The sequence below is a fragment of the Mus pahari genome, chromosome 2 (assembly GCF_900095145.1).
Source record: "Mus pahari chromosome 2, PAHARI_EIJ_v1.1, whole genome shotgun sequence".
NCBI lineage: Eukaryota > Metazoa > Chordata > Mammalia > Rodentia > Muridae > Mus > Mus pahari.
Genome location: NC_034591.1, coordinates 42,029,446 through 42,052,285, shown reverse-complemented (window position 1 = coordinate 42,052,285; position 22,840 = coordinate 42,029,446). Strand labels below are relative to the sequence as shown.

Sequence of the window (22,840 nt, the reverse complement as noted above, 5' to 3'; positions counted from 1 at the left end):
GGAGGGAGGGAAGGAGGGAGGGAGGGAGGAAGGGAGGAAGGGAGGAAGGAAAGAAGGGAGGAAGGAAGGGAGGAAGGAAGGGAGGAAGGAAGGAAGGATGGAAAGAAGGGAGGAAGGAAGGAAGGATGGAAAGAAGGGAGGAAGGAAGGCTGAGAATAAAAATACAGGCTGTGTATGAGAATCATAATAATTGTATTCTAGTCCATACAGTGTGCTGTGTGTAGGGTCTCATTCGAAGCAAGATTTATCTTCATTTTTCCCCCCTTAATTTATTTACTTACTCACTTTACATCCTGATCATAGCTCCCCTCTCTCCTCTCCTCCTGGTCCCCCATCCTGGCCCCTTCCACCCTCAAACCTAGATTTTTAAACACACAGACTGTGGCCCATGTTTGATGTGTTCACGCCTGTGAGTTGATTCGTGTCTTACATGTTGCCCTTGGTCGTTTTGGTTTTGTTTTGTTTTTTTTGTTTTTTGGTTACTGTGATTAAACCCTCTGACCAAAACAACCTGGAGATCAAATAGTTTAGTTGACTTTCAGGTCACAATCATCAGGGGAAACCAAGGCAAGAGCCTGGAGGCAGGAACTGAAGCCGAGACCACAGAGGAACTTCGCTTACTGGTTTGCTTTCCATAGCTTACCCAGCTTGCTTTCTGATACTACCCAGGACCACAGTCCGGGGGATGGCAGTCCCGACAGTGGGCTGAGCTCCCCCATATCAATCATGAATGAAGACAATACCTGCACAGACATGCTCACAGGCCTATCTGATGGAAGTAATTCCTCCCCTGTCCGATAGTCCCTCTTCCCAGCTGCATCCACTTTGTGTCACCTTTGACAAAAACTAACTGGTACCCATCTAAAGCTTAAATAGTTTCACTTCTCATGGGAAGATTGGGGACCTTAAGAGGTTAAGTAAAGTTTCCTTTGGCCCTGTACACAACCAAGGATACAGTCTTTTTTGAAACACACTTGTGATCTACTTATTCCTTATAGTGACAGGACATGGGAGGCGTTGTTGGAGACTAATGTGTCTGTCCCCATTGGTAACACGCACAGTTGAGAACTTATCCCTTACCACGTTGTTGGGATGGGCTACACACTAAGCAAACGGGTGGGGAGTGGTGGTGAAAGATGACTATACTTCAGGGCATTCGAGCAGGCACAGTTTGGTTTGCATTACCAAATTCTTTTGTCCTGATTCATAACCACTGCAGTTCACCTATGCTTTTGGATCATAAACACCATAAGATTCCCTGAATTTTACTGAAAGGAGTATTTTTTTGTTGTTAATATCCTTCTAGATATGTAACAGACTCAGAAAATAATTTCTCGCTATCTAATATATTCTGTCTTTGAACCTCATACTAAGTTAAAATGATGTTTTACATTTTGAACATGTATGTGAAAGTACATTGTCAAGGTGCAACTTACCTTGCCTATTTCCAACTTTCGTATAGTGTAGAGCAGAGAGCACCAATCTAATTATAAAAATGAGCTCAATTTTTTCAACCAATGTTACTTGCCTAGGGATAAAAAATATTCAAAGGAAGCCAATAGGAATTTGTCTGAAGCCTTTCTTTCTTTCTTTCTTTCTTTCTTTCTTTCTTTCTTTCTTTCTTTCTTTCTTTCTTCCTTTCTTTCCTTTCTTTCTGTCTTTCTTTCTTTCTTTCTTTCTTTCTTTCTTTCTTTCTTCCTTTCTTTCTTTCTTTCTTTCTTTTTAGAATTAACAATGCTTTTTACCATTAGTATATTTTGTAATAAAATGTTTAAGGGCTCCAAATCAACTAATTCCGAGAAACTCACAGGCATTGAATGCCCATCAGGCAGCCCACCCTACTCAGGGCAGCCACACACCCCTTGGTTTGCTGACAGCTTCCAAAGGTCTACTACACACAGTCTCCTATATTTAAAGACCATTCCGTCAAATCCAGTTAAACTATGAAGAGTACAGTAAAGTCCAGTTTTTAGTAGAATGAGCCCGCTGAAGGTACAAGTTCACTGATAGGGAGGTGGCAGAGGGGATAAGAAAAATTGGGAAGGGTAAGGTGGGGAAGCAGAGAGAAAGCTTACTAACCCAAGGCTCCAGTTTGGGCTACGCACACCACTATCCTTGTAATAGTGCACTTGGAAGCCTGCCTCCTTTGTGTGCACTTATGTGTACATACTGTATCCGTCTCCAGACAGTAAACCTGGCAACCTCAAAAATGCCTCGGGCTACACACACCCCTCTCTGAGCAATACTATGTGTTTTCCTGCCCTTAACAACTGTCAAGTTTAGAGACTTTCCATCCAAATGTACTCCCAATGGATCCTGTATGAAAAGTGGAAAGGCCAACCCAGCCCGTAATGGCTCTGAGTGCATAGCCAGACAAACTGAATCTTTCAAGTGAACTTTTCAAGCAAATCCCCTATTCATCATAGGTCTACGTGTAAATCATGTGAGCCTACGCTTAAATCAAATACATTACAGGAAGGCATGTTTGCAGCAGGAAAAGTGAATATACAACTTGTTCTATCAATCAAAATAGGAAACCGCTCAAACGGTGACCCTTAGTAACCTGCTCCTCCTTTCTTTAAATCCCACAAAAAAAGACCTCAGACTATGTATGACCCGAGGCCCTAGAGCAGGCAGGGGTTCTCAGCCTGTGGGTTGCAACCCCCTTTGGATGGTGAACAACCCTTTCACAGGGATTGACTAAGATTGTTTGCAGATCAGATATTTTTATTATGATTCATAACAGTAGCAAAGTTACAGTTAGGAAGTAGCAACAAAAATGATTGTATGGTTGGGGGGTCCCCACAACACGAGGAGCTGTAGTAAAGGGTGGCAGCATTAGGAAGGTTGAGAACCACCACCTGAGGGTACTTGCACATGTGGCTAGCTTTCAACCTTGACAGTCTATCTCTTGCTAATCTGAACTATCATTTGTTTCCCAGTAAAGCTTTCTTTACTACTTGGACAAATTTGTATAAGCCTTTACTGTAAGTTCTTTGGATGAAAAGATCAAGTGTCTGGAAGTACCTGGCCAGGACCCAACCACCTGCAACAAAAGCATTCTCTCTCTCTCTCTCTCTCTATATATATATATATATATATATATATATATATATATATATATATATATATATATATATATATATATATATATATATATCATGAAATCGTTCATACACTAATAGTCCCAATTAGACAAAAAGGGGGGGCAAAGTAACAGAAAATGATTTTGAAAGTCATGGAGAAAATTCAGCACAGCAGATTGCTTGGAAGTCAAAGAGAGAGCAAGGCAAAACATACAGGAGCTACTGATGCAGGAAGGAGAAAGCTGGGAGTCCCTAGAAAGGGAAGGAAGGAGGTTTTGTCATTTGCTGGCATTGCCTTAGAGTTGGACCACACTGACTGTCAGATCCATCCCATACTCCTTAACTCAGACAGTGCCTGCTGCATTCCAGGTACGGTGTTAGCACGGGGGATCTAGCAGTAAACAAATTGGTCTACAGCTCTGACTTTAAGCAGTTTACATCCCTTGTAGACAAAGACAATAACCTAACTATTTGGTACCCCTGTGTATCTATTTGGGGTTCCAAACCTTAACCTTACAATTATTCCTCCCTTGGCTCACTTCTCCAAGTCCTCAGCTACAAGATGGTGCCAACCACAATATCCTGTGCTTTAAAATATATCAGGTAACATTTCAAGCTTTACCTAGAGAGAAGCAGATCCACCTTTGACCTCTCCAACTTTGGGTTTGATTCTAAAATTCCATTTCACTGTGAAAACAGAGCCTTGTAGAGATGGGGGAGTGGATGTTCACTGCAGCAGCGGTTGCTTACCTGCTTTGTGAGGAAAAATATTAGGGACAATGAATAGCCATGATGGAGCTGAACAACTCTGTGACTGAGTCCTTCATGTCTGGCAACTGTTTCAAAGGTCTAGCATTACTTATCTCTGGAGCTCCTTGTTTGCCTTAGGAAGAAAGTACTAATGTATCCACTCTCTGGGAGAGAGAAACTAAATTCCAGAGAAGTCATGATGTGGCCCCAAAGGAACAAGTTAACAAATGGTATTAGTTTAACTCCAGACTTTGGATACTTTGGTTGCCTTCTGCAACCCCGATTCCCCTCGTCTTCTAAGACTGCATAACAAAGTACCTTAATCTGACTTGCTCAAAACTGAAGACACTTATTATCTCGTAATTATGCAGGTAAGAGGCCTGAAATCAAAGCCTTTGTGGAGCCACCCTGTCTCTGGACCCCAAGGAGGGATCCCTGTGCTAGCTTCTGCTGCTCATCTCTGGTGCCCTAAGGTGTGATGCTTCGGGTACATCTCTACCCTCAGCTTTTCACAGCATCGTTCTTCTAAGAAATGTACTCATGCTGCATTAAGGTCCCACTCTACGGACCTCATTACATCTGTCACAAATTTACTTCCAAATGAAGTCACACTCTGAGACAAGGGGTTTGGACTTCAACATGTCTTGGAGAGGACAGTGAATAATTCAATTCTATAACTCTGTAACTTCATAACAGGCTATGAAGTAGAACAGAGCTACAAAGAAAACAGGTCTCAGTCCATGCCTGTCTTTATTCTCAACTTGATGCTTCATGTTGTGATCCTCGTTTTCTTCTTTTATGGAAAAAAAAAAAAGCATTGAACCCAATACTACCTAACTTACTTTAGCTCATAACATTCTAATATCTCTTTTGAATAATTACAATGAAAAAAGAAGTTTGAAAAACATCTAGTTATAATAATAAGGGCTAGAATGGTAAGGAAATGAAGCTCCACGGGCGTAAAGGCTGTAAGAGATTGTGAGGATTTATTTCTAGAGATCTTGACTGGGGCTTACAGCTTGGAAGAGACTCTAGACAGAGGGAGGATTGGAAAATAAAGTAATAAGCTGGATTCTGAAGTTTGACAGACAGGCAGGCAGAATTCGAACAGTAGTAGGAAGGTATACTAGGCCATTCCGGCATGAAGTATAGTTTAGGACTTTAGTAACTTAATACCTTAGTAATCTTATTAACTTGAATCTGAAATTTTTGGAGGTGAAGTAAAAAACAAAAAAACAAACAAAAACAAACAAAAAAGCAAAACTCCACCTTGTATTTTGCACTTGGTATAAATAGCTAGTTTTAAGGCTCCATTTACTAAAGTACTCCATATAAAGGGCTAAATATCTCTCATGATCTCAGAGGAAAACAATCACAAGTTATATCTAGAGAAGGAACAGTATACTAAAGGTGATGTAGGAACTACACAGAGGAAATATGTGTGGTTGGATGCTAAGGGCATGGCAACAGCTTGGGAATCAATAGGCAGGTTTAAAATTACTTAAATGGTTAAGAGTGTACATTTTATAGCATATGTGAATATTTTTTACCAACATTAATTATTTTTAAAAGGATTAAAACACAGAGAAAGAAAGAAAGACAATGAGACAGTCTTGTTGCTGAGTGGCCAGCCTCACATCTGGTCAGGAGCCAGATCACTAAACTTAGAGTGGCAAGAAGCAAGGAAGAACAAAGTAACCCCATGGATCCAACCATATATTGATATAATCAGAAACATGTAGGAGGAAATCAGATCTTATTCATTAAGCAGGAAGGTCAATTGTTGATTTCATCATATTTAAATGTTCATAGGCATCTTTACCACTCTAGAAATCGTAGCAGATAATGAAAGACGTATTTGATGAGTAACACATTCATTCATCAAGGGAAGAAATAAAACAAGACAGATGCCCAAGGGATGACAGCTGGAGATGCCCACTTCCATCATGAGAAGAAGAAGGGACACACACAAACCCTGAAAAGAAACAATCAGTCATTCAGAGGTCATAGGATATGTCTACTGCCCTGCTCAGTTACAGAGGGAAGTTTGAAGATGTTTTCTTTAGTAATGAAAGATCTTTTTAGAAGAAGGATGAAGGGGAAGGTGTAGAAGTATTGATTGTCAGGGGTAACAGGGAGAGAAAAAGGAAGACAAGATATGGCAAAAGAGATGCTTCTTTAACCAACCTCCCAACTGGTCTCTCTTTAGGTCTACTTTGCTTCAGTTCATTTTGTAACTTGTTTTCTGGAATATTTTCTCATACATCAATGCATGGCCACCTTTGGTTTCTGTAGGGATTGCCCAATACCTTAGAAATTCAGACAGTTTATTATGTGCACATCATCAACATCTAGACCTTATTAGATTTTTCTGCACACACACACACACACACACACACACACACACATACACACACACTCACTCATGTATGTGCTCATGTTCATACTAGAGCATGTACCATAACAGTCTATTAAGTTAGTTAGTGTCTTTCCTGTGCATATGTAGGCTTTTGTGTTTGCTGCATCTTTAAAAATGATCTTCTCCAGTTCCTTCTTGCCTTCTCTTATTCCTTCTAAAGACTAGAATTTATCAGTTGTCTGGCACTCTGCTTACCCTGACTCACAATGGCTTCTGTCTCTGTGTCACCCGTGTCATACTCATTGCCCTTCTAGTATCAATAAATACTTATATATTGAATAAAATGGAAGAGTAAATGTTGCAAAGGGATCAAGGAGAGAAAGAAAAAGAGAAAGTAAAGAGATTTTTTTTTTCCAGTCAAAGAGTAGGGTTCTCCAAGAGACAATTGCAAATATTTTTTTTTACTAAAGAAAGCAAAATCAATTTCTGAGAGGTAGATCCATGGAGATCTGTTCAGTAGGTGTTTAGACAGTGAAATGACCACCCTTGTTGTAACAATTGTCATTAGGTGGGTGCTTCGCACATCATTACTGTGGCTATCTGTTTTCCTTGTACCCACCCCTGACACTCCCACCCCTACCCCCACACACCTACTCCCTCACACACACTGGGGAAGAGAGAGAGAGAGAAAGAGAGAGAGAGAGAGAGAGAGAGAGAGAGAGAGAGAGAGAGAGAGAGAGAGAGAACATTCTTACTGCCACTAACTATATGTAACTCTTACTCACATTATTTATTCAAAAGAAAGGACCATTTCAAATTATTTTGTACTGGCAAAATGATACCTATGTAGGTCCTGACTACAGTAATGGTTGTCCTGAGAATCTAGTATCTTTGGATAGATACCAACCAATGAAAGACAGGAGAAGACAAAATCAGGGTCTCCTCTGACCTCTAATGTCTGAGATTTAGTAGCTGGAGACAACTTCTCTGGATGTGACCCCAGAAAGTGCCACAGACTTTTCATTCCATCCCTCTTTCTCATTTTTTTTTTGTTTTTTTTTTGGGGGGGGGTTTGTTTTTTTTTTTTTTTTTTTTTTTTTTTTTTTTTTTTTTTTTTTTGAGACATGGTTTCCTTTTTGTTATTCTTGTGATTATTAGCACCTAAGAGTTTGTCTAACTTCCTGATGCTACAAAACATGGACTAAACAAACAAACATCAAAACATCTTCAAAGGCTAAGTGTGTCGATTATTTTTACACATACAAACAAAACAGGTGGTAATATGTTTAATAAGGACATTTGCTTGTTTACATTGGGCTATGTTGGATCCCAGGGGTAGTAAAAGTTGCACAGAGCAGTCCTTGAAACTGAGGGGAGAGTGCGGAAGATTTGAACAGCAAATAGTCCATCAGCAGTCCGTGGAATAGTAGTTCTCATTGTGTAGTCCCAACAGGAGATAATCAGAAACACATGGCTCTCATGAGTCTAAACACAGTCCCCAAATAGCTGTGTTTCCAATAGAGGAGCATGGGCTAAGGAGATATTACTCATTGTGTCTGTTTATAATTTAATGTTTTTGATGTTATGCAATGCCAAAGCATCAGCTTCCATGGAAATAGATAGATTTACAAAGGAACCTACCTCAGTGAAGACAACATAACTATTTTATATTTAAGTTGGAATAGGTTTAAGACATAGCAGATTATTAAATAATATTCAAACATCCAGTGCGGAGAGAAAAATTCAGAAGAAATGACAATATTACATCTGCTTAGCAAAGCACATTGGAAAGGACAAATGGAAGAAGGAATTAAGTTTGGCCAGAAAGAGGGAGTGTGATTCCTCGTGGAAAGTTGGCAGAACGAGTCCTGTGATCTCACTGGCACTGGGAACAGTTTTAGTGCTGAATCAAGTCCCAGTGGGAAAGGTGTGGAAGGCAAAGTTACTGTCTTCAAATATTTCTGACTACAGGAGCCTCTGTTACTGGGTGGAGAGAGTATAAATGGTCTCTTCTAAGAAGGAATTGCAGCCCCAAAGGCCAGGAAACCCTTGCTGCTTCTTCATCAATGACTGACAGCTGTGGTTAGAGAAATATTCTGTTATCTGCTACTCTCAGTGTTTACCCCAACGACATCTCTGTTTTCACACGAAGTTAGTTTTTTCTTTGTTTGTTTTAACATTCTCATTTGGACACTTAATTAAGTTTGGTTTTTCATTTTAGGTTTACTTAACCAGACCAAAATTATATACTCAAATTTATATACACAGAAATCCAGACAAATTTATATACACAGTTAATTAAACATTGAAGCATGCAGCTTGTTAAGCACTTCCAGTGGTCTTGGCGTGTTTTTAGTCCTGAATTTCTGATCAAAATCCATTATTTTCCCACAGAAATCTGTAGAGACACCTAAACACAAGAGTTTGCACAAGATTTCTGATGTTTAGTGATCTTTTAAATAACCAAACACACTTTATCTTTAAAAGTGTAGATAATCAAGTCCAGTGGTTTTTAAGCATCTTTAAAATATATATATATAGTATGAGTAAGAGAAATTACAAATTTCAAAATGTACAGATAAAGACAAATCTATAAGATATCCTATCTAAAAGCCACTTGTAGGTTTTGAGGAACACCCACCTAGGCGGTGTCTTGCTGGTTATTTCATTAGTGACTTTTTCATTCTTTTTAAATGATCTATTTAACATTCATAAGACATTGATTTGTCTCTCCATGTTAGATATCTGAAAGAATATTTAATCATTGCAGATAATTATCACTTGATTCCTTTCGGGAGGTATGTGGTACGTGGGATGTTTTTGTTTCTGATTTTGAATAAAGCCTGAGTGACAACTTCTTTCTACCTTCTTTGCTGGCAGTGGCATGCATACATTAAAAGCAGAGGTACAGAGCAAATGTTTGGAAACACCATTTTTGTAGTGACTGAACTATCATTTTGATTTTAGAACCTTGCTTGTGTTTTTAACATTTAAGATTCTGAATCACTTGGAAGCCAAAACTATCATGTGTTTGGTGTTTGGCATTCTTTTGGTTGAAGAAAATTCTAGAGTGAATTTTTTTTTTCACCAGCAGCCAATAAGTTTCAGATGTTTTCCAAAGAGCAGGCTTTCTGAAGCTGAAGTGGAATTTTCTGTGACAGTCTACAAATAACACTTAACATATGCTTAAGTCACAAACAAGGCAGGACTCAGGAAATGCCTAGTAAGGAAGTAAAGGAAGCTAAAAGTTAAGTAATAAAACATTTCCATCTAAATTTCCTAGAAAACACTTAAGTATTTAAAGAAAGATGTACCTCACCTATTTCTCAAGGACATCACTATTACAAATGGCTGAAAGGTGGCTTTAAAATAAAGGAAAAGTAGCTTTGAAATTCATTGACATCTGTCATAAATTCAAAGCGTTCAAGAAAAATAATAATAAAAAAAGTTATAGTCGCATAAATTATCCAAAAGTATGCTCTTCCGTGGTTTCATAGCATCTGGAGATTGACTCATACCATGAGTTGAAGCTTCCTTTAAAGATGGTCCTGCCCTTGTCATCTGTCATAGTTCTCTGTCCATGAGTCAACACAATTTTCATATTTTTGCTAACAGGTGAATGAACTCCCGTGACAGTCTTCAAATTCTCATCATCATAATCTACAGTGACTTGGTGTGGGTTCTTCAAGTTGTGGTTTCAGAAATGATTAGGCCAATGTCGAGTTCAGTTTTGGGTTTTTTTTTGTTTGTTTGTTTGTTTGGTTTGTTTATTTTTGTTTGTTTGTTTGTTTGTTTTTCGAGACAGGGTTTCTCTGTATAGCCCTGGCTGTCCTGGAACTCACTTTGTAGACCAAGGTGGCCTCGAACTCAGAAATCTGCCTGCCTCTGCCTCCCGAGTGCTGGGATTAAAGGCGTGCACCACCACGCCCAGCCGAGTTCGTTTTTATTTATTTATTTATTTATTTTATTTAGAGCATATACTGTGTTAGGAACCAAGCAGACTGATTGCTGTGGGATGCAGCAGGGCATCCTGCTAGCCATGTGGACCATTTGAGCATCCCTCAGTGACAGCCAACTTGTGTTTAACAGCAACCCTACCCACTTCCTACCTACTTATCTACCTGGGCAATGAGCCTGAAAGAAAATGGACAAGAGTTTATAAAACACCACAGTGTCCCCTGAGGTGTCAGCACTGACAACAGCAACCATGCTGCCACCCAAGATAAAATTGTGTTCCGAACAGGCTCAGAAACTGCCCCCAAGTCTACATACATAAGAGGCACCTCCTGCAGGTCCCAAGGGTATCTTGTCACCCAGTTCGGTGGGTTTTCCGTCATGACTTCCTAAATAATTTGTTTTTCACCTCTTTTAGTTTTCTTCTTTATACTTGACAGTGAATGGCTTGCATTTGACTGGCTGGCATGAACAGAGTGCAGTATTAAGATGGACATTTTATGTTCCCTGGGTTTGCATTGTTCCCTATACTTCACAAGTAAAAATAGTGCAACTATACCCCTCACTATTAATACAGAATGATCTTTTTCCAACTCTTTGCTTTCCTTCTTTTTCTCTATCTTTCCTCCTTTCTTTCTTTCTTTCTTTCTTTCTTTCTTTCTTTCTTCCTTCCTTCCTTCCTCCCTCCCTCCCTCCCTCCCTCCCTCCCTCCCTTCCTTCCTTTCTTTATTTTGTATGAAACAGTGTGTAATTTAGCTCAGGCTGGACTTGGGCTTACAATGCAGTTAGCCAGGCTGGCCTTGAACCCCTGGCCCCCGTCTCTGCCTTTCTAGTGCAGGATTATAGGTAGTCCACCACACCAAGCATAAATGCACACTTTAGAAAACAAAACAAAACAAAACAAACAAAAAAAAAAAAACCAAATGCCTCACTACTTAACACAGGTAGGCCCAGAACTCTTCATATAAAGCAGGCTGAACTGCAGCTTGACATAATTTTCCTGCCTCTGCCTCCTGAGTGCTTAGAGTCTAGGACCAGTGTTCTAATTCTATGAACAATTAAACCACATGCCAATTATTCTTAAGAAACACATGATAGTATATTCATTTAAATTCCTCAGAAATAATTAGTTTAGAAACACAGTCACCAACTCAGAATCAACTTAGCAGGTCTTGGCATGGAACTCTGGAGGAATCTTTGAATTTGGAAGCCTTAGCATTCATTCTCTTGGATTTAAGAAAGAGATACAGGATTTCTTTTTTGTTTCAGATTTTAAGACTGATTTCTGTTTCTGATGTGTAAATCCCCAGCTCTCGTAGACTTCTAACATTTTAGAAGCTATTTTCTTTGACTGTAATGAAGGAAGCCTCTAAAGGATAAAGGGCAGAACTCTTCAAGTAGGTTTAGGAAGTTTTGCAGCTTATGTAATACATCCCCCAGTCACCGGGTCACTCCGGACTGTTTACACTCTGGCTCCCGTTCGGACCACATGGAAGTTAATTTTAGTTTTGCAGAAAGGAGAGAGAGGCTGACCACAGACACCCAGGATAAACTCAGACTTACCTTCCTGGTTTCCTGGGGACTCGCAGAGAGAAGGAAGCAAGGTTTGTCCTGCGGGTATCCTTTCTCACATCTGCTAGCCCGAGTTTGAGAGGGTGTGTGTGGGACAGTGCCAGAGACGCCCGCTGCAACCTTCTTAGTCCCTCGGAGTGTCAGGGTCTGGTAAAAGAGACAGATTGCCACCACCAAACCCACCAGGAAAGGTCGGGGGCAAAATCGCCGGCGACAAAGGAACCCGGGTCGACAGACCATGACCAGTCCAGGTTCACTTGGCCCCTGGCCACGTTGTCAGTGTGAAAAAAGCACACATCTGTCTTCTTTTTACAGAATTCCAATTAAGTTCGCTCCATCTCCACTTGAGAACTTTCTGAAGGTTCATGCCAAAGATTCATAGGACCCAGCGGTCAGAGGTGGTTAATAGCCCTTAAATGAAGGACAGTAAGAAGTGACTGGCCAGATTTTTTTTTTTAAAGATGTCAAAATAAAAATAGTTGTAAGAAATCATCCGAATGCATCCCCAGCTGCCAAGAGTTCCTTCCGGTAATGTCTTACTTCCACAACATTCTTAAAGTCAGGAGTTCAGCTTGTCTCGTCTTTTGGGGCAAAAAGAAAGCACAGTAAAGCGGGTCTGGAGGCAGAAACCAGCAGAAGACGCAGTCGATGTAACACGAAGTGCCTGTTGCACAGCTGGGCGCCGGCCAGGTTGTCCTAGCAGTTTCTCATTTTCCCTCTGGTTTTAAAGCCATCCCGCTCCCAGCCTTTTAAGTTGCAGAACTGCCTCCTTTCGTTCAGTTTTAAATTGCCACTTTGCTGCTAGCATTCACGGCTTTTAACATAAAAAAAAGTGGGGAGGGGGTCTAGCAGTTTGGCTGTATGTGGTTACTGTCAGGGCTTTGCTTGCGTTTGGTCTCATTCCGTTTCAAGTTCAAAGTTCTGTGTACTTACTCAGTTTTCATCCTTTTAGCCAGATTTTTTTTTCATGATCCCCTAACGGATTGCTGATCAAAATCACTTGGAAGGAAACACCCAGGCGTAGGACTCCGCTTCATCTCACTCTCACGCACGGACACACACGCGCAGACACGCGGAGACACGCGCGTGCCAGCTGCACACAGGGCCGAGAGCCGGAGGACCCGGGCCATCGCTGCCACCCAGGCCGAGCTGGGCGGAGCTAAGCTAGGGCTTTTCTGGCCTTGGGGGCTGTCCAAGCCGCGGTGTAAGCTCTGCCCCAGCAAAGGGTAGGCTACTACTGTGTATGGGAACAGCAGTTAGGCACCCATATCCTAACTTGGAACTTGGCTACCTCTCCAGACCCGCAGAATTAGAAATATACTCGATCTCTGAACCTCTGCGTTTTCCTAATACAGAATAACAAATGGCTTGTGGTCAATAGATGCTAAAAGGTCGAGGAGGAGATGAAGGCCGCCTCTGAGTTGGCTTATCACTCCAGGGAATTGCGGTCATGCTTAAGAGGACAAGAGAGTCATCCGGACAGTCTGGACCACAGAAGAGGAAACATTCCGTGTAACTAAAAGTCCCCTCTCCATTCCAACACAAGAGTCCTTCCGCCGTTATTACTGCTCTGAGGTTCTCCGAGGCAAATAGCCTGATGAATAGCTCTTCAAATGAGCTATGTAGCAGGTATTGAAGTTCTAACTTTTGCCCAGGAGAAAGGGGTACCCAACAGGCTTTATAATTCCATACCAACCCTCTCACGGGCATCACTGTTGGTTCAGCATGATGAGGGACCATCGAAGAGAACCTCCAGGTTCTTGCTTTGGCAGCTCTAGGAAGGACTAGTTTAAGCTCACAGGGGACATTCTTCAAAAATCTAGATGGTTTCTATACTTTAGCGCTAACCAAACTTTTTATAGGCAGATGTTCTCCGGTGAGGCCACACCCCTAGAGTAAGCCCATTCCAAAGGACTCAGCCATTAGTCTCTAATAATTTCTGAGAAAGAGCGCCCCCTAGAGGTTCACAGCTACAAAAGATTCCGAAAATGGACATCTCTTGCTAGTAAGAAACTTAATTTGAGTCAGCTCGGGATGGATGAGAGAGAGAGAGAGAGAGAGAGAGAGAGAGAGAGAGAGAGAGAGAGANAGAGAGAGAGAGAGAGAGAGAGAGAGAGAGACAGAGACAGAGACAGAGACAGAGACAGAGAGACAGAGACAGAGAGACAGAGACAGACAGAGAGAGACAGAGAGACAGAGAAGGAAAAGGAGGAAAGAGAAGAGAAAAGGAAAGTGCACCTTAAAAACAAATTAATTAGGTCATTATAGAATAATTATAGAATAAGCATTAATTTATCTCAAGTATATTTACATATAGTCTATAAAATATTTTACTACTATTTGATATATAAATTCAGTCTTCAATACCATGACAAATAAGGGAATGGGAGAAAATTAACCTGGTTTTCACATATAGACATTGAAAGAGTATTACTGTTGCATGTCACAGGTTTTGTGTGGATGTAATATAATTTGAAAGCCAATAGGAATTACTAGACCTCTAAACTGGAATGGTTTCTATGTTAATGAGACCCAGAGTATGGTAAAGCTGTTTACTGGGTGTTATGAGCAGTATAGATAGTTGTTAACTACTAACCCTAGAATTCTGAGGAAGGAAGAATCCTTTTTCGGAGGGAGGCGATTATTAAGTCACTGAGTCAGATTACAGAACAGTAAATTGGATGCTAACTAGAATTGCCTTTAGGTTGGGAGAATGGAAACGCAACAGAAGAGAAACATTTTCGACAATGTTGTAGCTTTCTTTTGGCTAACAGGAATCTAGAAAGGATTCTGATAAGTTGAAGAACGCAATTCCCTATCTTGAGCACAGAGTCCAAGGGAGCAGAAGACAGTCGCAATAATATTAGAAATAGTTATAGTATTAGAAAAAGAAGGGGTTAATTAGAAGAAGAATGTGGCAAAGAAAGTACAGCACCCGGTGGACTGAGACTCCTGGGACCACATCAGATATTAGAGGCAATCTGCCACAGACATAGGTCATCACATTCACAACCTCTAACAAGCTGTCCTAAAATAAGTGCTTTGGAATATGAACTCTAAGTCCATCATTTGTGAGATCAGAGTACCCTCCTCTGAGTACTGATGGCCCAGGTGATGGTCCATGGAAGGCACCTAAGCATTCTGAACAGCTGGCAGGTGGATGAGAGAGAATGCACATCTGTTAGGTATTAGATCCACAGGCTCAGGCCTAGCAGAGCTTAGGATGTGATGAGGTGTCGGACTTGTGAGCAGATCATGGAAATGGTGAGCCACAGGGAACACAAAAGAAGCAGATACAAGCTCTGTCCCTAATTGTTCTCCTTCCACTATTCTTTGTGATGAAGGGGAACAGACGGTTTGAGAGGAGGATGGCTTTAGTCATGCCTGGTGATCAAATATTTGTGTTCTTGAAGTCACATTTTTAATGTCTAGATAAAGATAGAGATATTGGACATATTAATGCAGTACTCTGCAATGTTTCTATACATGCATGTAGCATGTTGTTTACAAGTCAGCTTAAACATATCTAGTGACTCAATGCTTATCATTTCTTTGGGGTAAAAACATTAAAATTTCTGCCTTGTAGCTTTTGTAAAGGTGTACACATTACCTGTAGTCACTTTACTGTGCACATTAGAAATCTCTGCTTCTAACTGTACTAATCATAACTCAGTCCTGTGATTAACCTTTCCATTCAGTCTCTTTCCATCCTTCATCAGTCTCTGCCTTTAGGTTCCTCAGAAGTGGGATCATATGGTCTTTACTTTTTATACTTGTCTTTTCCCACCTCACATAGCCATCTCCAATTCTACTCCGTTGTTGGAAATAACAGGATTTCATTCTCTCTCTCTCTCTCTCTCTCTCTCTCTCTCTCTCTCTCTCTCTCTCTCTCTCTGAATGATGCAAGCATAGTTCATTGTCTTCACTCACCAGCTGAAGAACACTGTAGTTGTTTCTATCCTTGGCTGTTTTAACTAAGGCTGTAAACAAGAGTGTGTGTACCCTTTAAACACATTGTCTTGGATCCTTGATTCTATGCACAGCAATGGCATTCAGTGACTAGATAGTAGTTCTATTTTCAAAGTTTTGACGAATCTGCAACCCTTTCCCCCAATAGCTGTAGTAATTTACATGCTCACCAACACTCCACCTTCTTACTGTTCTTGCCATTTCGGCCTTGTACCATGACCATACTAAATGGGGTGAGGTGACATCTTGCTATGGATTTGATTTGTATTTCCCTGGCATTAGAGAAGCTGACCACTCTCCCAGATGCTAACAAGTGATTTGACCTCTTCTTTTGACAAATGTCTAAATGCTACCAACTTTTTTCCAATGGAATTGTTCTGTTCTTTGCCATTAAGTTCTTTGTCTTCCTTTTATATGAGTTATATTTGAATGGGAGGCTAGGCAGAGTTAGATTGAAGTCTATATAGGAAACAATAAAGACAGAGACCATATTGGCTCCGTGGTGGAAGTAGGAGGGCATCTCTGCGGTGCAATTGTGAACCTAGGGTTTTTGGCATTGTTTCAAACCAGACACTTTTGTGATCTAGTTCACAAAGTAACCTTTACACACACACACACCTTTAAAAGTAGGCATTTAGCAGTATAGAGAGGAGAGAGTGGCAAACATGTACTTTAATACCAATGTTGTACAACATAGAACAATCTTCTCTCACAAAACAAAAACCTTCAGTGTTCTTCCCACCATATAAAACATGGTCTTTTTATGACACATATAGCTACTTTTGGTTTTCGGTATGGACTCGAGGTGCTTGAGTTTGACTCAAATATTCAATGAAGGCTTATTGTGTGTTTTGTGATGTTGGGAATCAAACCCAGAGTCTTGGATATGGTAGGTAAGCATTCTACCACACACCTACCCACAATCCTTGGATTTTGTTTGTTTTTTTGTGTTTTGTTTTTTGGTTGTTGGTTTGGGGGACAAGGTCTCACTATGTGGTCCATGGAGACCAAGAGCTTGCTATGGACCTCCGATTTCAGCTTTCCAATTGCCCAGCTTATGAAAACTGCATTTTAAGGTATTGATTTTTAAAACCACGTGCAGATAAAATTATGTGTAAAAAGATTTCCGTGCTGGACCAGGAATTCTCTGAATTTCAACTTCATCATAAACCAGGGGCATCATGATCAATAGATGGCCTCAAAGGTCACTTGGTGATCCAAAAGTTTTGTTTCCGTAACACCTTTCAATATGAACATCCTCTCTGATGCAATTCTTCCGAGCCCTGCTGGCTTACGCCAGGGAATAGCTTTTTTCTACAAGAAGGTCCTTGATCATGATAGTGTAAAATTTGGCTGCAGCTACTCATGGTGGTGTCCCAAGTCAAATCTTGGGAATGCTGTCAGCAGTAAGCGGTCCCATGAAAATCAGACTGCCTTCTCAGCTCTTATCATTTCTTATGCTGTACTCTGTCTGGAATTTTTCCCAATAAACTCTAAATATGAGTTGGTAGTGTTAAATCATGAGTCATGTATTAGTTAAATCTGTTCAAAGGTATCCTAGACACTACGAAAAACTATGTGACAGATACTATAAATGACTAGGGTATGACACATTGATAACACTGGTCCAAGCAGGATGACTGATCAGCTTCAAAATCTCAGTGGCCGGATGTATTAAAGCTCACATGCCAACTTTCTATCACTTCTCAGTTTCCATAAGACTTTTGATGACCACACAGACTTTTAGATATCCACCGAGTGTCTTTACATCTTATTAGCACAAGAGGAACAAGAAAGAACTGGTTCTCTCTTAGGAGAGAGAGCATGTCATTGTATTGCCTGGGGGGCCTGGTGACATGGGAAATGTACCTTATCAATAAGCCTAGGAGGAAAAGGAAATGAGCTGACACACACACACACACACACACACACACACACACACACAGCTGAAGTGAAGATAAGCTATGTGTCCTTGGGAAACAAAATAGGGAATTCATAACTTTCAGGAAGTGTTAGGAAAGCTTTGAAATCCCGGGCATTTCTCAACTGGCCCTGAAGAGTCTCAATAATTTGAGCTGTTACTTGGGCAAAATATGAACTTTGTATCCCAATGGGGGTACCTTTAAAATAAAGTTGGGAAAGTATTAGCTACAGGTGAAAGATGGCTTTAGTAATTTCCAAATTGAAATTAATTTGATCTTCATGAACCAACCCTAGGCAGCCAAGAAGTTTCTTCATGGACAGATCATAGAAGCCATCAGGATGGGATAAAAGTGACAACAAAGCTATTTTTTTAAAAACAATTTTAATTGTAAACATGTAGAACCAAATCTCCTTTCTCTGTCAGGTGGACTAAAAATAGCACCTGTAAAGGTCATGTGATTCTTCTCTGCAGTGCAAAATATAAACAAAGTTGAGTAGAAACTGTTGTGGGGATTGCCTTCCTCCCTCATCCTTTGCCCCATAGAAGGCAGCTGCTGTACTCTGCTAGCATAGACAGAGGCGCCTCATTAGGCCTTCTAAACAAAGCTCTGCATGCAGAGATTATGATTCTGTTTCAGGTTTAGATCATGCATCCTTTCATGTCAACCGAACGGCTTTCATCCATTGCTCAGAGGACTGCGTACATTTAGGTTCATATGTGGTTCTGGAAGTGCTGTGGGCATTGGTCAATGAAATCACAAAGACAAACACAAAAACAAGGCCCTGTTTGCGTGTTTGCTTCGATGCTTAATACAGTCAACATTTGAACATGCTCAGCTTTCTTCCAATTCACCTTGCCTCTCGCCGCATAGCCATATGCAGTCACTTTTTGTTTGAGCTATGAATTTCAGTTTAAGAGAACTTTTTAATATGACCAAGGTCTGAGGACCATGTGAACTGTCTGCCCAGGGTCTGCCCAATTTATACATGGAAATACATGCAGTTCAACTTCTTCATGGTCATGCTGGTCCCATTTTTTTTTTTGATTGTTTGTTTAAATAGGTATATCTTGCAGTCTGTACATTTCAAGATGAGAAATCTGTCCTGATAGATGGGAGGCTTCTGAAGCAAATGGTTCTGGTTTTAGATCCCCCCCCCCTTAGAGTGGCACTTTGCCAGCCACACTTCGCCTTGGCGATTCTTTAAGCGAACATTTGGTGCCACTACTTTTAAAAAAACGAGTCAACTGCGTAGCTCACAATTTTCAGTTCGTTACTCACTTCCCACAATTGTATCTTCACCGGTATTTTGAACTAACTTCCACTGGCACCAAATATATTTGAGTCACTGTGAGCTATATTTTATTTCACACTGTGCTAATGGCCCTGTACCATGTGTAAGCTATCACACTGCTTCACATTGAAAGCTATTTTACCCGTCTCTCTGCTTTTGTTGTAGCTAAGTGTCTACTTGCAAGCCATTGCTTGAAACATTTTCATTGTGGAAACCCGCACGTCACTCATTAAGATACTCTGTATCAGTCTTACTATTGTTCTCCTAACGATTTCCCATCTTGGTGATATTTGGTTCAGGGAGGCAGTTTCTTCCTCAGGGAACGTTTAGCAGTTTCTAGAAACATTTTGGTGTCCCAACTGGCATTGGAATACTTTTGGCACAGATGCTACTGAGTTTTAGAGGAGAAGCCCACAGTTCCTATGAACTCTATCCTCTAATGAAGATACAATCATTGGCAGAAAAAAAAAAGCCAAAAGTGCTGAGGCTGGAGACTTTCAAATTTAAATGAAAGAATAGTTGTACAGTTCCTACTTGTGGCTGCCTGAGATATATTTGTTCTGTACATTGGGATAGTGAGTACATCAGCTTTTTTGAGATTTTAACAACTTCATAATTATACAGATCCTTTCCTGCCCAAATGTTAATTATGGACAGAGAGCCTCCCTTAAGCCTCTTAAATGTCATTCTCATTTGAATCCTTTAAATTATATATAGGCTGGGAATGGTGGGATATGTCTTATGTCTAGGGTATAAACACTCAGGAAGCTGACTCAGGAGGATCAGTGCAAGTTCTTGGTCAGCCTGGGCTACATAGTGAGTACCAGCCTGAACTATAGAAGTGGGCACTGCCTCAAAACACCAAACAAAACCAGTAAGATGTAGACATTATATACACATTTACCTATGGATGGGACTGGATAAACAGATGGACAAACAGATAAGGGGGCAAAGAATCACTTGCCTCACTGGGCACACTAGGTGTTCCACTTTCTTTAAGACAAAGGTTTATACACTGGCAAGGAGGCACAATTTGCTCTTAGGAGTATAATAACATACAAGATGCTAATACATTTAGCTTTTGTTATACGAAAGTATCAAATTACACTTCCAATAGAAATCTTATTTGTCTTTTCTATAGATGTGAGATATAGGATTCTCCAGAAGCTATAGTTCATTTTAAAAATGTTATAAAGCAGCTATGAGATTTTGCTTCTCTTCCATTCCCCCCTCCCACCTTCCCTCTTTTCCTTTCTCTTCTTCTTCTTCTTCTTCTTCTTCTTCTTCTTCTTCTTCTTCTTCTTCTTCTTCTTCTTCTTCTTCTTCTTCTTTTTTAATAACTCAAGTATCTATCACCATTTTCTAAAAATAAAAGATATGTTGAGACTTTTACAGCATTAAACTTGTCACAAGTTAAAGGGTGTAGGTTGTCTGGTGGCTCATGAATGCTAGTTGTACTGGCTGGTTTTGTGTGTCAACTTGACACAGCTGGAGTTATCACAGAGAAAGGAGTTTCAGTTGAGAAAATGCCTCCATGAGATCCAGCCATAAGGCATTTTTCTTAATTAGTGATCCAGGCGGGGAGAGCCCCTTGTGGGTGGTGTCATCTCTGGGCTGGTAGTCTTGGGTTCTATAAGAAAGCAAGCTGAGCAAGCCAGGGGAAGCAAGCCAGTAAGAACATCCCTCCATGGCCTCTGCATCAGCTCCTGCTTCCTGACCTGCTTGAGTTCCAGTCCTGACTTCCTTTGGTGATGAACAGCAATGTGGAAGTGTAAGCTGAATAAACCCTTTCCTCCCCAACTTGCTTCTTGGTCATGATGTTTTGTCCAGGAATAGAAACCCCGACTAAGACACTGGCCTTCATTTAGGAAATCCGAATGGGTAAGAAGGCAGCATTCTTGAACAGAATGTGGCTCTTCAGGCATGTGTCCGTGACATCAAGTTCTCTTCAAATCTTGAATCCAAGCCTTAAGATCAATACACATGCTTAATTATTTATCAGTAAGAGACAGAGCTTTTCTTTAGAACATGTGTAAATGGCAAACAGCGGTAAAGGAAAAGCACCCTGCACAGGTTGGGAATCCAGAACAAGTCCTCTTTATAACCAGTCCTCGAACCCAGGGAAATAACTGGTTCCGTTCCAGAGCAACACACACATGCTTCAAGGACAGAGACAATATATTTTGGTGAATTCTAATTCATATACCAGGGGAACCAAACTAAAAACCACGGCCAGCTATTAGCAGATGTCTCATATTTACACCCAGGGTTACATAAAAGCATCCCTGGCTGAATTATTACATTGCATTTAGCGAGTACAGCCATTTCCTGTCATTTGGCACCTACTACAATTGTCCCTATTTTGATGTCCCAGTGTTGAGACTGTCTCTGCTGCAGCAAATCTAACAATGCAAAAGCATTAAGTCATAGCCACTACTTGTGTGGTTTGTTCCCCACCCCCCCCCCCGCCCCCGCCCCCGCCACTGCATTAAGAGCTGTGTTTTAAAGGAGCTCATCTTTAAAACTAGCAGGCACACAGCTTCCTAAGCAGAGTGATTATTATTTCCTAAGGAAGACAAGTAGACATGTGGAATGGGAACGGGAACACAGCCACAGGTTATGTGCGCTCTCCTTGCTTGCTTCCCACATCAGCTCTATGTCCCAGCAAATGTTCAGGTTTTTTAAGCAACAGGAAAAAAAAAACAAATTATGTTTTCCTCTTGTTTCCTTTGTTATAACAAAAGTAAAAACAAAAGTAAAAAAAGGAACACTGGATTAGCTGAAAACTAAATTATACGGCTCTGACGATTATATTAAGGAACTTATTAAAATTAAAGCTCTTTCAAATAAGAATTCTAATCTTGCTGACACTTGTAAGAATTAACTCTTACAACGCAGGAAGCATAAGCAACTTACTACTTTAAAACAAGTGATCAGAAAGGAGTATAGTTCTTCCTTATCAAACTCAATTAAAAATCAAACCTAAGGTCAACTCATCTTTAAATCAACATTTCAATAACAGAATCAAATCATAAATATTGTTTTAGGTCAAAATCAAAATCTGATTCTACAGTGTTGTTCTCGAAATAAGGAAAATTATAAATCTTGATTTGTAACTCTGATCCGCTGTTCAATAACTGAGGGTACAGCTGGCCAGATCGATCAGTAGGCAGATACTTGCCTGCAACCCTGGTGGCCTGAGGTTAGAACTCCAGAACCCCCCTGGATCCCCGGAAGGGTAAAGATCTACCTTAAATGTAACAGTTTGCAATTTCTAAGCTTTGAAGACATTCAAGCTTTTTAATTGCTATCAGTGAGACTTACGACCATCATGGTTAAGTCACAACAGGTAAATATCCCCCTCCCATTACAAACTATTCCTTGGTTAAAGCTCTTCTTAAATCTACTGTTGCTCAGCTCTGGATTCTCCTGGACATGGGATCTACTTACTTCAGCCTCACATACTGCAGCTCCCTGGTGTTCCTAGAATGCAAAATCCTAGAACGCTTCGCTTTTAGGATTCGGTTCGAGCATTCATCCTTTGGGCAACTTCTCTACTGCAATAATCAATTCTTCTGCCTTCCAATGTTCCCAAAGTGCTTTTACATTCCTTACAGCACTTACCAAAATAATTTTAAGTATTTGTCAGCACTGACTTCCATCACAGCTCGAATCCACAACATGCACTCCTTAATGTATAAGATTCTAGTGCTTAATATTTGTAACGTTATATAGATATTTTTTGAGTTTTCTCTCTTAAAAGTCTGTTTGCTCACTTTTTTTTTTTAATGTGAGAAGAAAACTGCATGCCAAGTCTACATACCAAGTAGCTAGCCTCTTATAATCCAAGTATAACAGACAAGGGTTTTTGTAAAATTAAAGTTAGTTAGTTAAATAAAGGAAACTCTTTCTAAAGTCCAGGGGCCAAGGACGA

The 22,840-nt window shown here is 40.4% G+C and overlaps 1 protein-coding gene across 1 annotated transcript in view; it reads right to left on the bottom strand.

The window, feature by feature from the left end:
- Cped1 (cadherin like and PC-esterase domain containing 1) overlaps positions 1–12,850 on the bottom strand; it is a 259,149-nt gene extending 246,299 nt beyond the window's left edge. Inside the window, exon 1 of the mRNA XM_021190377.2 lies at positions 11,713–12,850. Within this exon, the coding sequence (XP_021046036.1) occupies positions 11,713–11,961 (249 nt within the window). The 5' untranslated portion in view covers positions 11,962–12,850. The remainder of the gene's footprint in view (positions 1–11,712) is intronic.
- Between the last annotated feature and the right edge of the window lie 9,990 nt (positions 12,851–22,840).